Below are 17,019 nucleotides of genomic sequence, written 5' to 3' on the forward strand. Positions count from 1 at the left end.
CTCTAGGACTGTAACAGCAGCATGGCTTCAGTATTTACTACTTTACATCATTTGTGCCACTTGAAAACATTACCAGCAGGTAGCTTCTGAGTTACATCTCTGATAAGAATATCAATTACATACCTGATGAGAATCCAAAGGAGCCCTAGATTAAGAGCAAGTAAAAATAGGTGCATCAACACAAGCATTTTAGAGCAGGTTCTTTCTTGGTGCAAAATTGCCTTGTGTTTACCCTTGCAGTTTTTCTGTTTTCTTGACAGATTTTAAGTGATATTTAGATACCCATAAATTTACAATCTACCTAACTTGTACTTTTGAGAGAACATCTAAAATGAACCATGTTTCTAGCCACTTTTAAAATCCAGCCTGGTCCACCAAGCTCTCTTGTCCTGTGCACATAAATAAAACCCCCAACGTAGTACGTAATAACTATTATTATTGAAATTACTACTTTTAAGGAAATACAGATTTACTTACTATTGCCTTTTGGTATGTAGGCATGTTTCCACTATCAAAGATTCTGAGGAACCTTCTCTTACCTGTATTAGGATCTTTTACTACGATGTCAGAAATCTCAAAGAGTTTCAGAGGCAAGGGCATCTTTCTGTTGGCAGCAATAGTTTTCAGCAGCCCAGGAAGGAGGGTTGTACGTGCCACCTGCAGGACAAACATGATGCTGCAAGTCAAATACCTTCCAAAATAGCTCTTGTTCGTTTTCTTCACTTTTTTTTTCTCATTTGTAACAAGAGTTTAAAAGTAGTCAGGTGCAAATACTGTACTTATCTCTTATGTTTAAGCGTCTTTGATTTAGAATGACTGAACATGAAAATGTACATTCTCTGCATGTTCTTTATACTGCATTTTCTCAAAGAGCTTATATGTGACCTTAAGAACGGGTACCATTTTACAGGTGCTTGAGCTGCAGTGCAGGGTAGAAAAATAACACATAAAGTGCAAAAAATTCCCAGAAATTTACTCTCACCTATGCAAAAGGCAAATCCTAAGTGTTATTTTGGAAATATTAAGTGCAATCAAAACTACTATTTTTATACCTCCTGATACCAATCAGTGATATAGGAATACACTAAGTAACAGAAATGGATATATTCTGGCAGGGACAACCTGAAATCCATGAAAAAAGTATGCAAAGAACCAACCAAGAGACAGTCGTACCTGTGAATTTATCTGTAGGAACAGTAACATTTCCTGTGTTCTCCATTCAAATAGTTCCTTAGAAGTGCAGCTTTTTCATTTTTACTTGTCAAACCAGAAGAGTCTAATTCAGTAAATCTAACAGAAGAGGGATGGGAGTGACTGTCTGCTCCTCGACTGCAGGTCAAGTTACCATGTGCTCAGCCACAGTTACTTATCCTTGGTCTGCAGCATTTCTGCCTATTTATCCTACTTTTCATAACCAATGAGGAGTTCTAGCTGCACACTCAGTTGGAGTGTGCAACCCCAACACAGCAGTAAAAATGGTTAATAATTAAAAAAATACCCAAATGTTTCCTATCCAGAGCTGAGGAAGTTTAGGGATTGCCAGGTGTGATAGTTCCTTTTATGTTGAATAGTTTTTTCTAAATGCAGGAGTTGATCAACCATCTGGAATTTTCTGCAGTCAGACTGCTCAGTTTTGCCATATTCTGTACACAGAGCATGGTATTTTACTTTACTGAAAAGCTAATAGTATTTTGCACCAGAAAAGGTGTTTCTCAGTGAAGGAGTAACAGAAGACGGCTGCTAGCAAGTTCAGCACGTAAAAAAACACAACCTCTTTAATGTAGGAAAAGTAGCTCTAGTCTATAAATTTTACTTTCTGTTGGTTCCTTTCTCTCCTCTTTAAATACAGAATCTGTGACAATACTGCTCCCCATGTCCATGACCTCACCTGAAATTCGGCGGTTTTGGGGTTTGCTATGCGCACGGCGTTTGTTGCAGACATATCCATGCCAAGTTTATCTGCTATATCTTCTTGAGAACACTGAAAACGAGACAAAACCCCACCAAGGTCAAGTGGTTAAAACAGACAGCAAGCCAGTGATGGAATCTGATATCAAGAATGAACAGTGCAATGGTAGCACTGGCTCTGAGGCCCCATAATATATATGCTCTCATGTGCAACAATTACTCATAATAAAAATTAAGCCCTGGTCCTAAGATTAAGGAGGCAAACTGGTTTATTTACAAATGTTAATTACTAAGCAAAATAAATCTGGTTTAAAAAAAAAAGTGTTTATTTCAGCTTCTGTCATGGATTGTTGTCGTCTGTTTTAAAAACAGAGGCTCAGATTGTGCCCCCTGACTTGCAGTGGGTGAAGTATTTTATTTTATTCTGAAAATAACACTTGTAAAGGGACTGTACCTGAGCTTTCTCATGAGAACAATCCTTTGGGGGAAACTTGGAGCAAGTAGGGTACTGTCTATGAAAAACAGGTCCTATGGCCAAGACTTCAATCTTCAGAGCTGCATAGGACTCTTGTAATTTGTTCTTTTCAATTTTTTGAGTGTTGGAGTGTTTTTAATGCCCTTATTCTAGAGTGTATTTTCATGCTGGTCAGTAAAACAATATGCATTCACTTTATCAGGCTCAGACACTGTCTGTGCACATACAGCAATAGATGCTACTGATAAGATCCACACTTCAGATTTCCAGAATTTATAGCTTTATTAATGTATTAAAGAAACCAATAGCAGACTAGGCATGTAATTGAGGATTTGCTTGTATACTGCAGTCTCCCAGAAGTGCTCCCTTTGCACTGGCAGCACTCTGAAAAGTGTGTTGATAGACCAAATGTGAGAAAAATGAGCAGATGATACCATCTGAAAAAATGGATGACTGAATAACAAAAATCCCCAAGCAACACAAGGAATGCTGAACTCAGGAGAAGAAAACTGTGTTAAACAGTTTTCAGATGTGTATCTAAACTACAGCATGTTACTGTGATTTAACCAAATGCATTCTGGCTAAATTGGAGCTTCTCACAGAAGGCAATGTTATTGTGTACAAGTATAATTTATCTAACCAAAGGAACAGATTGAGTGCATAAATACATAAGCACTGTTTATCATATAACACTGGGCTACAGAATGTTATAGCATAAATTATAGTTATCATAGTCATGGGCCTCACACTGGTGTTTTAATAGTGTTGGTGACACAGCAGACTGTGGGTTTCATCCTGCCACAGCAGAAATACAAATATGTAATGTGATAACATGATATACTGCATGACCTTCAAAAATTCTGCTGTTGCAGTTCATAAAAGGTTTTCAGTTGTAGCGATATAATACATTAAATGTTTTAAATGTATTACCTATTCAATGCTGAAAAAAAATTAACTATATTTATTAATGAGTAAGAAAAACTATAAAAGCTTGACCATGTAATATGTCAGGTTTCCCCAACACAGTACTACCACAGGTCTGAATACCAGCACTGCAGGAAGTAATAATAGTTATTGTTCTGGTTACTTAAATGTTAATAACAAATATTAAAACTGGAATATATTTTTTAGAATTAGGCCAAATTTTGCTTTTGAAGCTCTGTGAAACCTGAAGGTGTTAAAATTTTATTTAATACATTCAAATTACCAAATTTGATTGCAATACCTGAATTTTTCAAATACTGGAAGTGTTTTAGGAGCCTGCACTGGTGCATCTTGCTGTTGCAGAGTCCTAATTCTTGGTCAAAGACTACTGGCATGGCTTGTAGCCAATAATATGAATAATATCTACAACCAGTGCTAACAATAGCTCTATTTTTATTTCTTCTTTCACACAGAAAACCCCCCTCTATCTGTGGTGAAATTTACAGGGGATTTTGTGTCCCTTTAGTGTGCATTGTAACTTTTTAAAGGGTATTCTTAAAATAAGAATAAAAATATGCTGACTGAATAATTATATACCAGCTTGGTATCTATTGCAAGGAATCAGGGGCAAGTAACAATACTGAAGAGAAATACAGAAACAGGGTAATCCATAAACTGTAGTAGTATCCACCAGAATGTATAAATGTTTGCCTTCCAGATTATAGAACTGTGATGAATTTCACTGGTGACCAAAGTCTCAAGAGAGACTTGCTATCTTACAATTTCATCCTATCAAGTTAAACTCAAACTAGTACTAGCAGCTATTTTCCCCTCTATACTTAAAACTCCATGCCACATTAACAGTGATTCATTCAATTTCTCTGACCTACAAACTCACAAAATATATTTTACTATAAATCCAAAGCACTAGTAAACAATCAGCTGCCAAAACAGTACTGGATAATACTGGTACATTTATACAACATATATTTACACCGTCCTCTGCAGTTCTGACTGCACTGCTGTTCCAACATGCAACTAAGAAAAGTATGAAATCAATGTAATATACCAGGGCAAAAGTGAGTGCTTCAGTGAATCCAGCAGCTGCCAGGTCCAGTCTCAGAAGTTCTGAGAGCTTATTCAGAGGGAGCTAAAATGAAACAAAACAGTTTTCAGCTTCCATCTAAAAGCATTTTGCTATTTTTCCCCAAGGTGATTCTGCCTGTTACATGATGGTGAATTCACTAGGGAAGGACTATGCTTGTGTGCTTAAAATTTTAGAAAGCATCAGCCAGCTGCCTTTAGGCTTGCCTGAGGAAATGAATCTCCCAGTTAGAGATTTAATACAGGCTCCCTACTTAAGCCCTGTCTTTTTTCAAGTACCAGCAACCACTGGTCTTGGACTTATTCAAATCAGCGGGGCATCTGTTTTGTATCCCATCCATGGTAAATACTTCTCAAGGCAAAGCATGTCAAAATATTTAATTCCTAGGTTCTGTTTTCCCCAAAGCCCTTCTGGCATGCACCAGTCATTTACTGACAACAGAGCAGTTCATTTGAAGGGGCAATCTTACTTGATTAGCTATGGTGTACGTTTTCGGAATAACCATCTGAATGTTGTTATAACCATAAGCTATTGCTGCATCTTCTATGATATCACATGCATGGATAATGTCTGCCCTGGTAGGAGGGATTTCAACCTCTAGATGGTTCCCATTCCCTATGACGTGCGACTTCAAACACATCCTGGTCAGCAGCTTTGCAAGGCTTGATGGAGTTTCACTGAAACAAAACAAGAGAGTAGTAATTTAGGGATTTTGCACTATATTGACCGGCTTTTTAAAGTAATCAATGTTTCTGCTGCATTGCCTTATGTCCTAAAGAATCTCCAAATGGTTTATGGACTACACATAGACTTAGCATTCAATCAGAACCAGCTCAGATTCTGACTCTTGAGATGGTCATTTTTCTTTACTTCATAGCAGTTGTGTGGGACCATAAAAATCATTCCCTTTCGTTAAGAACAGGGGATAAAGTCTTACAGCGTGATTCAAATTACCCCTGAATTTTTGATAAACTAAAAAAGTCACATAATCTAAACATTTTTAAAACAATGCAATAATCAGTATCTTCTAGTACCTTTTTCATGATCAATGGAAACTGTTTTCATTTGCAATAACACACCTGATTCCTATTTTCTTGTTAATGACTTCGGGCTTCACCTTCTCTTTTCGATAAGCCAGTTCCTAAAAAGAGAAAGCTTTTAAGCATACACAGTGCCTGCCATTTCCACCTAAGAGGATTCAATGCTGACATCTTAGTAATCCAGTTTCTAACTGCCATATTAAAATGACATCCACAGAAGAAAATGTGGAGTATTGGGCTAAACCTAGCATTTTAAAGGTAACAGGAATCTTGAAAACATACTATAGTATGTGATGCAAAAGCTGGTCTTGGTTAAGCTAGAAGGCTGAATGCAGCATGAAATCCTTGTTATTGAAACTTCTGATAATTTCTGACCTATGCAAGTAACAGAGTCACTGAAAGTTTCTGGTCACCAGTTCATCCTAAGTCAAAGCCCTAAAGCACTGAATGCATGAGATCTCATAGTCTAGTACAGATCAAGTGACTTTTTAGGACTTTTCTATTTCCATATTAGCAAAAAATATCTGAGTATCTTACTTAGCAAGTTTGCACCATATTTTAGAAAGTTATTTTGTATGTATTTATGTATTTTGTGTGTTTCTAAACTTCTTGATATACACATCCTTAAAAACCATAGCATCCAAAACTTTGGGGATTTTTTTTTTTGCTGTTTTATCTAGAGAAGCTACTTTGGTGACTGCAGAGATTTCTGTTTGGTTGGATATCTCTTCAGGATTCAAGGTCTTTCCTCTGTTGATTAAAGCTGACATTACAAAAAAGAAAAAGCTAAAATACCACTAGAAAACCTCTCAACAAAAATAACTTTCCCTCTAAACAGTTTGTACTTGCTTGATATATCTGATTTTAGGAACTCAACCAGATCTGTCTTCGGTTACTTTCAGGAAACATGAGGAATTGCTTTCTTTATACTTATTAAGAGAACAAAAATGTAAGACTCTATTACTGCAAAGAGGTCTGTCTGTCTGGGACTCTGAACGCAGGCAACCTGCACTTGAAGTCAACATCCTGCCTTACAGACCTTTATATAGCTGGTGTCTATGAAGTGAAAGACTGAAAAATGCAGTGTTACAAGGTTATTTTAACTGAAGGGCATTAGAGCTTCCAGATCTGATAAGTAAGTTATGCTGAGGCTGATTTCAGCTGTCCATGGGCTTAAGGCTGAAGAACCTCTTCCTGCATTAATTTTTCCTGATTTGGAATACATAGGTTTTAAAGGCTTTAGACATAGATTATGACCTTTGGTTGCAGTTTTTATTTTTTCCTGAAGAAGTTCCTATCACATGCATTCTAAAACATAACAGTAGTTGCCACTTGTAACTTTAAACCCTACTCTTTTTCCTGGAGTACTAAGCTATGTCAGTGAGTCTGTATCTTTAGCTTTATCATAAATTAATGGAGCTACATAATGAGTTTCCTAGATAAGAGGAAGCAAGTTATTTTCTATGGGTTAGAGAAGGCTCTGACTCACTAATACACAGATAGTGCCAAGCTGAGTTTTTACTGCACCTCAGAACCAGCACATGCTGCCACTGCACTAAACAACCCCCAGTGTCACTCTTACCAAACTCTGTGTAAATAAAATCCTTTCCCTAAGGACACAGAGATATCATAATGCAATGCTTACCGGATAGATGTGGGTCTTCCCATTGGGATAAACTACTTCTGCTGCTTCAACACTGAGAGAGACAAAAAAATGGAAGTAAAAATGTTTTTAACACATGGCCCAAATGTCTCTCCAACTGGAGATTTATACTCACGTGAATGGCTTCTCACAATATTCACTAAACATCGTGACTATAATATCAAGAACAATTTTTGCCTACAAAATAAAGAAAATAATCCCACTGAAATCTCTCATCTCCTTGTGTTGAAGTAGACAAAATATCTTAACAAAAAATGGGAGGGGAAATCTTGTGTTACACTCTTTTAATTCTATTCTAATAACTTAAGCAAAATCCTAGCAGTAGAAAACTAGATTCAATTTTAATGGATGTTTTTCTTCTGATGCAAAGACACTGGTACAAAAACTTGAAATCTTTGGTTTTCGAGGTTCTGAAGTAGTGGTTTATCTTTTATTAATTCTGTTCTGAAGATACACAGGGTCTTGATGACCATTTGGAGCTGGGTCTTCCTAACCTTCAGTCTAATTAGTCATTTCACTGAAGTTCAAGTGAGAATGTAGAGGCTGAAGGACTGTGCATTGCTTAGTAATACATTATCAAATAACCTTGTCTGCAAATTTTTTTGTTTTACAGTTAATATTTTAAGAGATCAGTATAGCAGAACATAATCATGAGATTCAGATGAACTTCTCCACCCACAAAGGGGGTTTTTTTGATGCCTGACAGTATAATTTCCTTCATGCAAACAGAATAGCATTATTTTTATTTTTACTGTCAAGGCAAGCAGTAGCAAGAAGCAGTTTATTAGTTTGCTTAGAAGCCACTCTCAATGTGCAGATTTATTTGTGCTGCTAACATATAATTGTGTAGTAGGGTAAGTTAAAAGCAGTTTTGCTCTTAAGGATCAAGTTACACACTTTGGGGAGACTCTCAATGAATGCACAACCTATATTCAAGAATAGGCAATCATAATTGCTAGGCTTTCATGCTTCAGCTTTGAGTTACAGAATTTGCATATGGAAAGACTTGAATCTGGCAACTATTTGCACAACATCCCTGCTTGAAAAAGATAACTATGAAGAAAAATTGCTGCCTTCCTTCCCTCAGCCCAAATTTTCAGTAGGAGACAAAATGATTATTTACAAAGAGTATTCTGCCAAAACAGGCAGTCTTAGTGAATTTTACTCTTTTCAGAGTCTTTCACATTTAAAAAAAATGCTGAACTCGACAAGAACAAACAGTTCCTAATTTACTTAAATTACCTTCTCATACAAGCTGAACACTTACTGTCCACGTAAAGATACAGGAAAATTAAAACTCAGTGAAAACAGAACGCTGTCTATTGAGCAAGCCTAAAACTGTGTCTAGGGAATTCCACAGTCCTACAGCTTCTGAATTGGAAGGTTGGCTCCATGAAGTAATGTCCGGTTATTGTAGGTCTTTGTATTGGAGCCCTATCACCCATAGGGAAAACAATAATCTTAATACACATCAAAAGCAGGAAAGATTAATTTACCTTTGTAATATCTGTGCCTGTACATTCAATAAACACATTTCTGGTGTTCAGGCTTATTTTTGTATGATCCCCTAAAAGATGTGAAGACAAAACCATGTTAAGAATATTACTTTTATTGCAATAACACTGATACTGACTCATTTTGTGATTCAGAAAGATCACTATCATCTTCTGCAGCTTAAAAAAGACACTGTCTACTGCACCAACATTCACAACTGTTGGCAGAATAGCAGCTCTTTTTAATTTATGAATCAAAGAAAGGAAAAAGACAAGACCAGACACACTGACTGGGCCATGACTTTCACTAAAGGACACATGAATCTACAGGCATCTCAGTCCCCAGCTGAAAAAGCCAACTAGCAGGACAGTGGCCATCTGCTGTTAGCACAGGGGTTCTGCACTGCCACAGCATCCCATCGTCCCTGGATTTAGTCTCACATTCGCATCAGATGTGGGAAGTGCATAATTTCCTCAGGCAGGAATAAATGAAATGGTTTTTAAAAAGTGCTTTAGACTAATGGCTGTCAATAGCTAATTTTGTGAATAATCAAGATCCCTAGACACTCTCTGCTGACACACTATAGGATGCTCTACATTAGTGATTTAGGTCCTAGTATGGATCCCTTCTAGGCATGAATTTGCTTTGTCTGTCCTGGGAGCCATGAGGTGTGCACTAAAGCACATCCCTGATGCACTCAAAACTGTTTCTTGTCTGGAAGAAGCACCTAAAGTGTCTCTCTTGCAAACTGGATGCAAACTCCCCCAGCAGCTGGTTCACCAGTGGGGTTGTTAGTAAGCCACACGCAATCCTGGTACTGCCTGTTAGGTACAGATGGGCATTGCACACCTTGAGTGAATTCCATTGCTGGTAACCATGCACCATGGGCACACAGAGTCCTAGAATTGTATGGGATCATGCCAAATCCAACCTCCTTTTCCTTCTTGCCTTTCACTGTACCATTAGCTAAAGCAGATGCACCCCACTGGAGGCAAAGGGAAGCACTTGGATACACATGGGCATTCCTGCTTCCTCTGACCCTGAGCAAGTCATTCAGCTTTTCTGTTTTAGTTTCCTATCTGAGAAACTAAGTCACAGCTAGACTGAAAGTTTGGTGCACTGAAGATCCCAGGACTGAGGGATCTTGTATTCCCTTTAATGCTGTGCTGTATCTCTTTGTAGATGGAATGTATTTGGCATTTCTGGACCCACTTCAAAGCAAACATAACCCTTCACTTCAGTGCTTGTAGATAACCCAAACAACCAATAGTGATGTTGACACTGCATTTAAAAAGTATCTTTAACCTGGAAGCCTCTCTCAGATACTGTTCAACATTTTTTAATTGATAAAATATAAACAATATGTAACACTTATATATGGAAAACACCCAAACTGGAACAAGCCCAACAAAGAAGGAACAGAAACAGTGGTTGCCATCGGCTTCAGTTCACAGCAGTTGTTCTTACCAGTCCCTGTCAGAGAGTTTGTGCTGCTTTTTAAGAAGATTTGGGTTAGCTGGATAAGGTCAATTAGGAAAAATACATCCAAAGAGATTATCACTGCAGATTTACTGGTCAGTGTAGGGAAAGTTACTGATTCTTGACCTGTATTTCAGTATATAGGTATATATAGATATAGACATACTGAAATATCTTTGTTAAAGGAGTAATTAATTCTTGTCTTGCCATTAAATGGCTTCAGTAAGTGTGGTTCTCAAAAATCACCCACTTCTTTTGCCTTCAGAGGAACCCATGTTTAGAAACAATGCAAAAAAAGTCGAGACCAATTTATTATTTTTAAGCCATCAAAGTCTCCTGAAATCACTTGTGAGATAGCAATAGGTATCCATAAAAACTAGTTCACACTACTGATAAATACACTGATCTTATGGCAGAGGTGAAACGTTCTCTGCTGTGACCACATAAAATGGAGTACAAAGTTACAGTTACCAGTTCACAAAATAATTTAGTGCATGCTCCTTTTAGCTAAACAAATGCTTTCCTAACAAAGATTCCTGTCACAAGGAACTTTATTGAGTTGTAGAAGGGTGTGAGAAGCTAAATGCAGAGGTTTGCAGTTGGACTTTTACATCCTCTTGATGAGGATCAGAGGAAGGAACAGTAGCAGCCTAGGGAGGGAGCAAAAGGTTTGGCTGCATCTAAATTGGAAGAAGAAAAGAAGATTATGTGAAACAATGTTAAGAAAGCACAATAATCCCTGTTACACATCAGTGTTTCTGTCAGACACAAACACACACAGAACAGCAGTGACAGCACAAGCCAGTCACAAATTAATCTTACCATTGATGATGGGTGGCATGGACAGAACGACACCGTTGCTGTCATAAATGACAGGATAACGTGGCTTGTTCTCAATTAGGGGCAAATAGTGCCGAAGGTGGCTGTCATTCTGGGGAAACAAAGCACAACCTAAATGTCACTTCAGCTCACACATGAACTTCTGTAGTGCCACAAACCTCTACTGAGGGGGAATTTTGAAAGGAGGAAGGATTGGTCTTAGAGCTACATACTTTACTAGCAAAGGCTGTTTGCTCTCAGCACCAGAAGTTTGAAATGAGAGAACTGGATTTTTGGTTTTTTTCAGAAGTGTTAAAAATTATTACTTTCAGGATTCTCTCAAGCAAGCATAGGCCATGCTGTCCAGAGGATGCCCCTGTTCACCACAGCAGACATTTCACTGCCAAACATCCTTAGTTTATAGGAACTGTCCTTAAAGAGATAAAAATTAGCACTGTAATTCTCTTAATTATAAGTTGCAGCACACTGGCACACTTGAATTTGATTCAGAATTTACATTTATTTCAATGACATAAGTATATGCCGTGCCAAAAACATAATTTCCTTTCATTCTCTCTGATAACCCTTGTTTCCTAGCTCTTACTCATCTTCAGTCAGAGATATTTGAGGATTTGTCTCTATGGCCAGTACATGTGCTCCAGCACAGCTGTATATTGTAACAATAGTGATAACAGTATTATGTTCAAATGCTGGCACTAAAAGTGGACACACAGACATCATAAGTTAGCCCTGACAGAATCTTTTCCTAGCATTTACCTGGTTTCATCAGATGCTGGGCCAAGAGCAGTGCCAGAGCTAACTTGAGCCTTTCACACAGCTATGCTTGCCTGATATGCAGTTGGGTAAACAATCCAACATCTTCCACAAATAAATTGGCCAAATGAAAGTAACATTAAAAAATAATATTTACCCTGAACTTTTCCCAGCTTTTTACACTGTGTATTTTACCAGTGTAGACAGAACCCTTTTACAGCATTACTAAAAGCATCATAAAAAGCAGCCTTTGTGTTGACAAATCAGAGGGTTACTATCAAACCCACTATTCTTAGAGCTGTGCTTAGCCACAGAACACCACAATGTATCCCTCATGGACAATAAAAATAAAGTATTACCATGCATTTCTCATGAAAAAACGTGGACTCTTCACTGTCTGTGAAACTACAGAAAATAACTGTGTTTTATTTGTAAGAACAACTCTCAGTAACAAGTATATTAGAGATGTTAAGCCTTGGAAATTTATCTTCCTGCATTTAGTGCAACAAGCCTGGAAAATCTCACTTACCCTATATAGATCCATAATTTGTGAGGCTGTGTACTCCTGAGATTGATTCAAGGGCTTGAATTTAATTTCTGAAGGTGGTTTGGCTGTAAAAGTAAATGGACCAGAGATGGTGTCCAAGTCATGGGTACCTATTGCTACTAACGCTCTTTTCCTACAAAGAAAAAGAAAACAAAATAATGTTTTTACTAATAATACTTGGAGTTTCTTAGAAATAGTATGTCGTGATGCTCTACACTTCTATGCATTCACAGAACTTACTGAAAAAATAGAATGATAATTCTGAGAAGCCCAGAAATTATTTCACAAATCACATTTTATCAAATGTTAACAACACAACAGTCAAGGTAAATCCAGTGGGAATGTTGTAAAATGCTTCTGTCTCAACTGTTGTATGAGCTGTAACAGCTATTTTTGTTGAACATTATTGATAGAGGGCAGAAACAGGCAAAGAAATGAGAAGGATAAAGACAGCTGCTATAGAAGATTTTTCTGGGTGTAACCATAATGCCTCTCAGCAATAGCGATCTGCAGTCTTAACATGTGATAAAATCTTACACACAGACACTATATACTACTTTAAGTTTAAGCACTAACCTGCAAATATTTTGGTGTAGCTTTTCCTGGAGGTCAATGAAACTCTCATAACGTTCCTTGGTAAAAGTTATATTACGGAGGACGGCAGCTACAGCGTGAGGACGGATCTGGACAGTCTGCAGTTTACAGCAGCAACATGCATATTTCAAGTACACAGAAAATACAAAATTCCAACTGATTAAATGTGCACTCTTTGTCATAAAATCCCCTTTTGTAAAGTAGGAAAATTCATGGAAAGACATTTGAATCCCAAAGGGGAAAAAAACCAAATAAACCCAATCCAGGTCAGTAGAGACCAGGAGGTTTGCAATATACTGTGTAATGGCCCAGAAGGTCAATGGAATGTGAGCACCTGAAACTTTGATTTGATCTGCTATTAGGTTCACCCAAAATAATTTGTCTGTTGTTCCTCCCCATCCACTTCACTAAAAATTAATCGCAGTGAGTAGAGATATTTTAATTTCCTTAGCTCTTGTTCTGCAAATAAGATTTCCAGTCTCACTGCTCTTACAAAATTGGCACTGATATAGATCTTGCTGCTTCAGCACCTCTCAATATATTTACAAAGGTGCAGTAAACACTTTTACCTGTTCAGTGATAATCAGCTTCTGACCTTCACCCTCAGCTGGTATTATCTTTTCATATCTAGGGACATTTATCCTAAAACAAAACCAGAAGTAAGTTTGTAAGTGAAAAAAAAAAAAAGCTCCCCAAGGGCAGGAAACTTTAGAAATGTAGCAGCAATGATATGTACAAAACTTCCTTAGTAACGTTTCTTGACATGTAATTAGCTAACTGTTCAAAACTTCTTTTCTATGGGATGGTAAACAGATTACTGAGCTAGAAAGGAAGGACTCAAGAAGATAAAGTGGAATAAATTCTTTGTTTTGGTATTTATTACAAAGGATCATAAGGAAGTTTTGCTGCAGGAGTTCTTTACAGAGGATAAGTCTCAATGGAACAGCAGCTGAAAAATTTTTAGAACAGATCCAAAAGCCCGTTAACAGTGTAGTCTTTTTAAGTTATACAGTAGATCCTGTCCAGAGGAACATCTGGTGAATCTCATCATATGCATAATCCAAGCAAGTAGAAAGTTCATTTACTGATCAGAAATGGACTTGTATGTCAACAAATAACCAACCACACCAAAATCTCACAACTCTGCCTTACCTTTCTTTAAAGACCTGCAGTCCTCGGACCAGCCCTTCCAGGCAAAGAAGATCATAACGGTTGGCAGGAACATCAATTTTGTAGAGAACGACATCAGATGCACCCTTTGCCTTTTCTTCGCCTTTTTCTTTACTTATAATGTCTTTCTCAGATGTCTGAAATGAAGAAAAACGTGTTTTGGACCTGAAATAACTTATCACTGACAGGAATGTGACAGTGATATAACACAGTAAGAAAAGACTGTATTAATTAGAAGTTAAACAGTGTAATTGGGATTTATACAACAAGTGGACACACCAAATATGAGGAGCTACACACCATCTTTCTCAGACTAAGAGACTATTTTAAAAATAGAAATTTTAGAAGCAGGAGTCTCCAGGCTGCCAGATCCCAGTAGATAACTGAGACATTTTTGGCAATAGATCGGCAAATGACTTGTTATAATCAAGTCTATTCTGAAATAAAGCATAACACATGATGTTCAGATGTCTTTTGACATATGTCATTAAAAGATCAATAAATTAAAATTAAAAATCAAAACCAAAATAGGTCTACTTGAAAAAGTTTTACTTGAAAAAGATTTACATGTATACATTTATCAGGGCTAGCAAATTTTCACAAGTACAGAATCTAAATCAAAACTTTAAATATGAATTAATTACAACTTAGGTAACAATGTACAGGACAAATATACTTTTTGTGGATATTGCACAAAAGAATGCATACAAAACAAAGCCAAACAAATCTTGTAAAGTAGAATCAATATATGGTCTGTGGCCATATTTATGCTGCTAAATAAAATGGGGCCAGAGACTGAAGAATAAGTGTCACAGAGTGCTGACCTCCAGAATGTCCAGCAATATGCCACCTTGGAGTCTCTTGCTTCCAAGGTAATAATTTTTGTATACCAGGGGATTTTTTTCAGATTCAGAACACCACTGTTAATACAACATTGCATTACAACATCCATTACAATACTGTACCACAGGATACACTGGAAATAATGCAGTAAAAACTCTTACCAAATATAAACACTGTCAACACGCTACCTCTACCAAAAAAGCAACAAATAAAAACATTACTTACAATTTCATCGAGCTCCAAACCAAACTCAAAGCAAAGTTCATCAAATTCTTCATCCGCTGTGAAGGAAGGTGAACTTTGGTTAATAAGCAGATCTCAGACTTAATTTTTTTGTGTGTTTGTTTTCAATGTTTTCAAACAAGGTAACGAATGATATTTTGAAAAAAAAAAAAGGTAGTAGTAATTTAAAGAATTTTGCTTGTATTTGCATCTGAGTGGCAGCTTCTTTAGTATATGTACATTTAGTGACATGGTATTCTTACAGTCACAGCAAGGGCTTCTGAGCCTTGGAGCTTAGCTCCTCAGACAAGCTTGTCAGAGCAACTCCGGCCTGAACAGATAATGAAAAGAGGAGTGAATAATTGGGCAGCTTCTGCCAACTGCTCCTGCCAACTGCTCCTGTCAGCTTGCTATACAGAGGTTGCATCAACTGCGTCGTAGCACACACAGCCCTGATCTGGCCATGGAGATTTGTCTGAAGAGCCACGGCCCCTGCGTGTATGGCCCTGAATGCTCCTTCAGCCCAAGAGTCACGTTTCTAAAGAGCCGGGAAAGGAGAACTGAATAAAACCACGGTATTCACCCCTTGCTTTGACCACTCCCGCCTCTTCTCTCTCCTTTTTGATTTAACCAGTTCCTAAAACAGCCAGTGGAACTCCCAGACAGAACCCGCGATCTGGAAGCGCCTAGTTCTGATGCCCCAAGAGATCTGGGCTCACACAGCGCCCACGTGGGCCAGGCCGTGCCTGGCGTGCCGGTGGTGCCGAGGAGCAGCCAGCTGGGCTCGGGGGCACCCGTGATGCGCCACCACAACCCGGGCTCCCCCGGGGGTCCCAGCTCAGCCCCCGGACACGGGACACACCCCGCGGAGGGCGAGGCCGGCGGGGCTTGTGCCCAACCCAGGGGCTCGCCGTTTCCGGCCATCCGCAGCCCGGCCGGCCGCGTTTGCGGCCGGGGACGGTTTCGGACCGCAAGCCGCCCCCGCGGCCGGGCCGGTTCCCGGGGGACACTCACTTGTAGGTCCTGCCCAGCGCCCTGGAACAGAAGCAGATCCCCGCTTCACCTCACGGTCGGGCCATGGCGCCCCGCTCGCCCCCCGCCTTGGCGCCGGGCCCGGCGCGGCCAGGCCCCCGCCGCGCTGCCCGCGGTTCGGCCCCCGGCCGACCCCCGGGGTCGGACCCACCGCCCGACCACCGAAGGGGGACGCCGGCGCACGGAAACGGGCGCCGTTTGGAGGGTCCGGCCCGTGCCCTGCGCCCGGGACGGAGAGGGGCGGCCGCGCCGGGCCCGGCAGCGCGGCGGGCAGGCCTACGGCGTGACATCCCCCGCGGCCGGGACCGGGCTGGCGGCGGCGCTGGGCGGAGGGCCGGCGGGGAGCGGGACACCGCCTGCGGGATGGGGCGGTTCCCGGTTACTTGCCGCTGTGCCGGCGCGTTGTCCCTGTGTCCCGCCCCCACTGGCCACCGCCAGTCCCGCGCTGTTCCTTCCCATGTCCCCTATTACGGGACCCCAGTCCCGGGCGCTGTTTCCATCCCATTAACACCATCCTCCCGGCGCTGTCCCTGGCCCTTACACTGACCGGAGTCCCGGGCGCTGCCGCCGTCCCCGCGGGGAAGCGGGTTCAGCCGGGGCAGCGCTGTGCAAGTTTCGGGAGTGTGTTTTCTTTATCACTTTTCATTTTTGTTTGGGACGGTCCCCGTCACGGAGGAGCTGTGCGTGTGCCGGTTTAATCAGAAACGAAAGGCTTGACCCCGAACGCTGCAGGAACTCTTAAGTTCTGGGTCAGCTGCATAAGCTCTTTAATGGCAAGAGCCTTAAGCGCGCCCAGGAGCGCTCCGGCCGCTGCGAGAGGAAACGCCGGCCCGGACCGTCAGGGCAGCGCAGGTGCCGGGGGTGCGGACACACCTGGCTCCGCGGGTGCCGGGGGTGCGGACACACCTGGCTCCGCGGGCCCGGGGCTCG

The 17,019-nt window shown here is 40.1% G+C and overlaps 1 protein-coding gene across 1 annotated transcript in view; it reads right to left on the reverse strand.

Annotated features, from left to right (window-relative positions):
• The window catches only part of FARSB (phenylalanyl-tRNA synthetase subunit beta), a gene marked incomplete at its 5' end in the record, with an annotated part of 34,990 nt that extends 18,869 nt beyond the window's left edge, over positions 1-16,121 (reverse strand). Inside the window, 15 exons of the mRNA XM_029962654.1 lie at positions 540-657; positions 1,889-1,981; positions 4,377-4,457; positions 4,882-5,089; positions 5,492-5,553; positions 7,098-7,149; positions 7,231-7,292; positions 8,612-8,682; positions 10,911-11,019; positions 12,211-12,361; positions 12,805-12,920; positions 13,392-13,464; positions 13,975-14,129; positions 15,061-15,116; positions 16,073-16,121. Coding sequence (XP_029818514.1) covers positions 540-657; positions 1,889-1,981; positions 4,377-4,457; positions 4,882-5,089; positions 5,492-5,553; positions 7,098-7,149; positions 7,231-7,292; positions 8,612-8,682; positions 10,911-11,019; positions 12,211-12,361; positions 12,805-12,920; positions 13,392-13,464; positions 13,975-14,129; positions 15,061-15,116; positions 16,073-16,121 — 1,456 coding nt within the window. The remainder of the gene's footprint in view (positions 1-539; positions 658-1,888; positions 1,982-4,376; positions 4,458-4,881; positions 5,090-5,491; positions 5,554-7,097; positions 7,150-7,230; positions 7,293-8,611; positions 8,683-10,910; positions 11,020-12,210; positions 12,362-12,804; positions 12,921-13,391; positions 13,465-13,974; positions 14,130-15,060; positions 15,117-16,072) is intronic.
• Positions 16,122-17,019: the final 898 nt, after the last annotated feature.

Source organism: Manacus vitellinus, unplaced genomic scaffold, assembly GCF_001715985.3.
Source record: "Manacus vitellinus isolate BGI_N305 unplaced genomic scaffold, ASM171598v3 scaffold_49_pilon, whole genome shotgun sequence".
NCBI classification, from domain to species: Eukaryota; Metazoa; Chordata; class Aves; order Passeriformes; family Pipridae; genus Manacus; species Manacus vitellinus.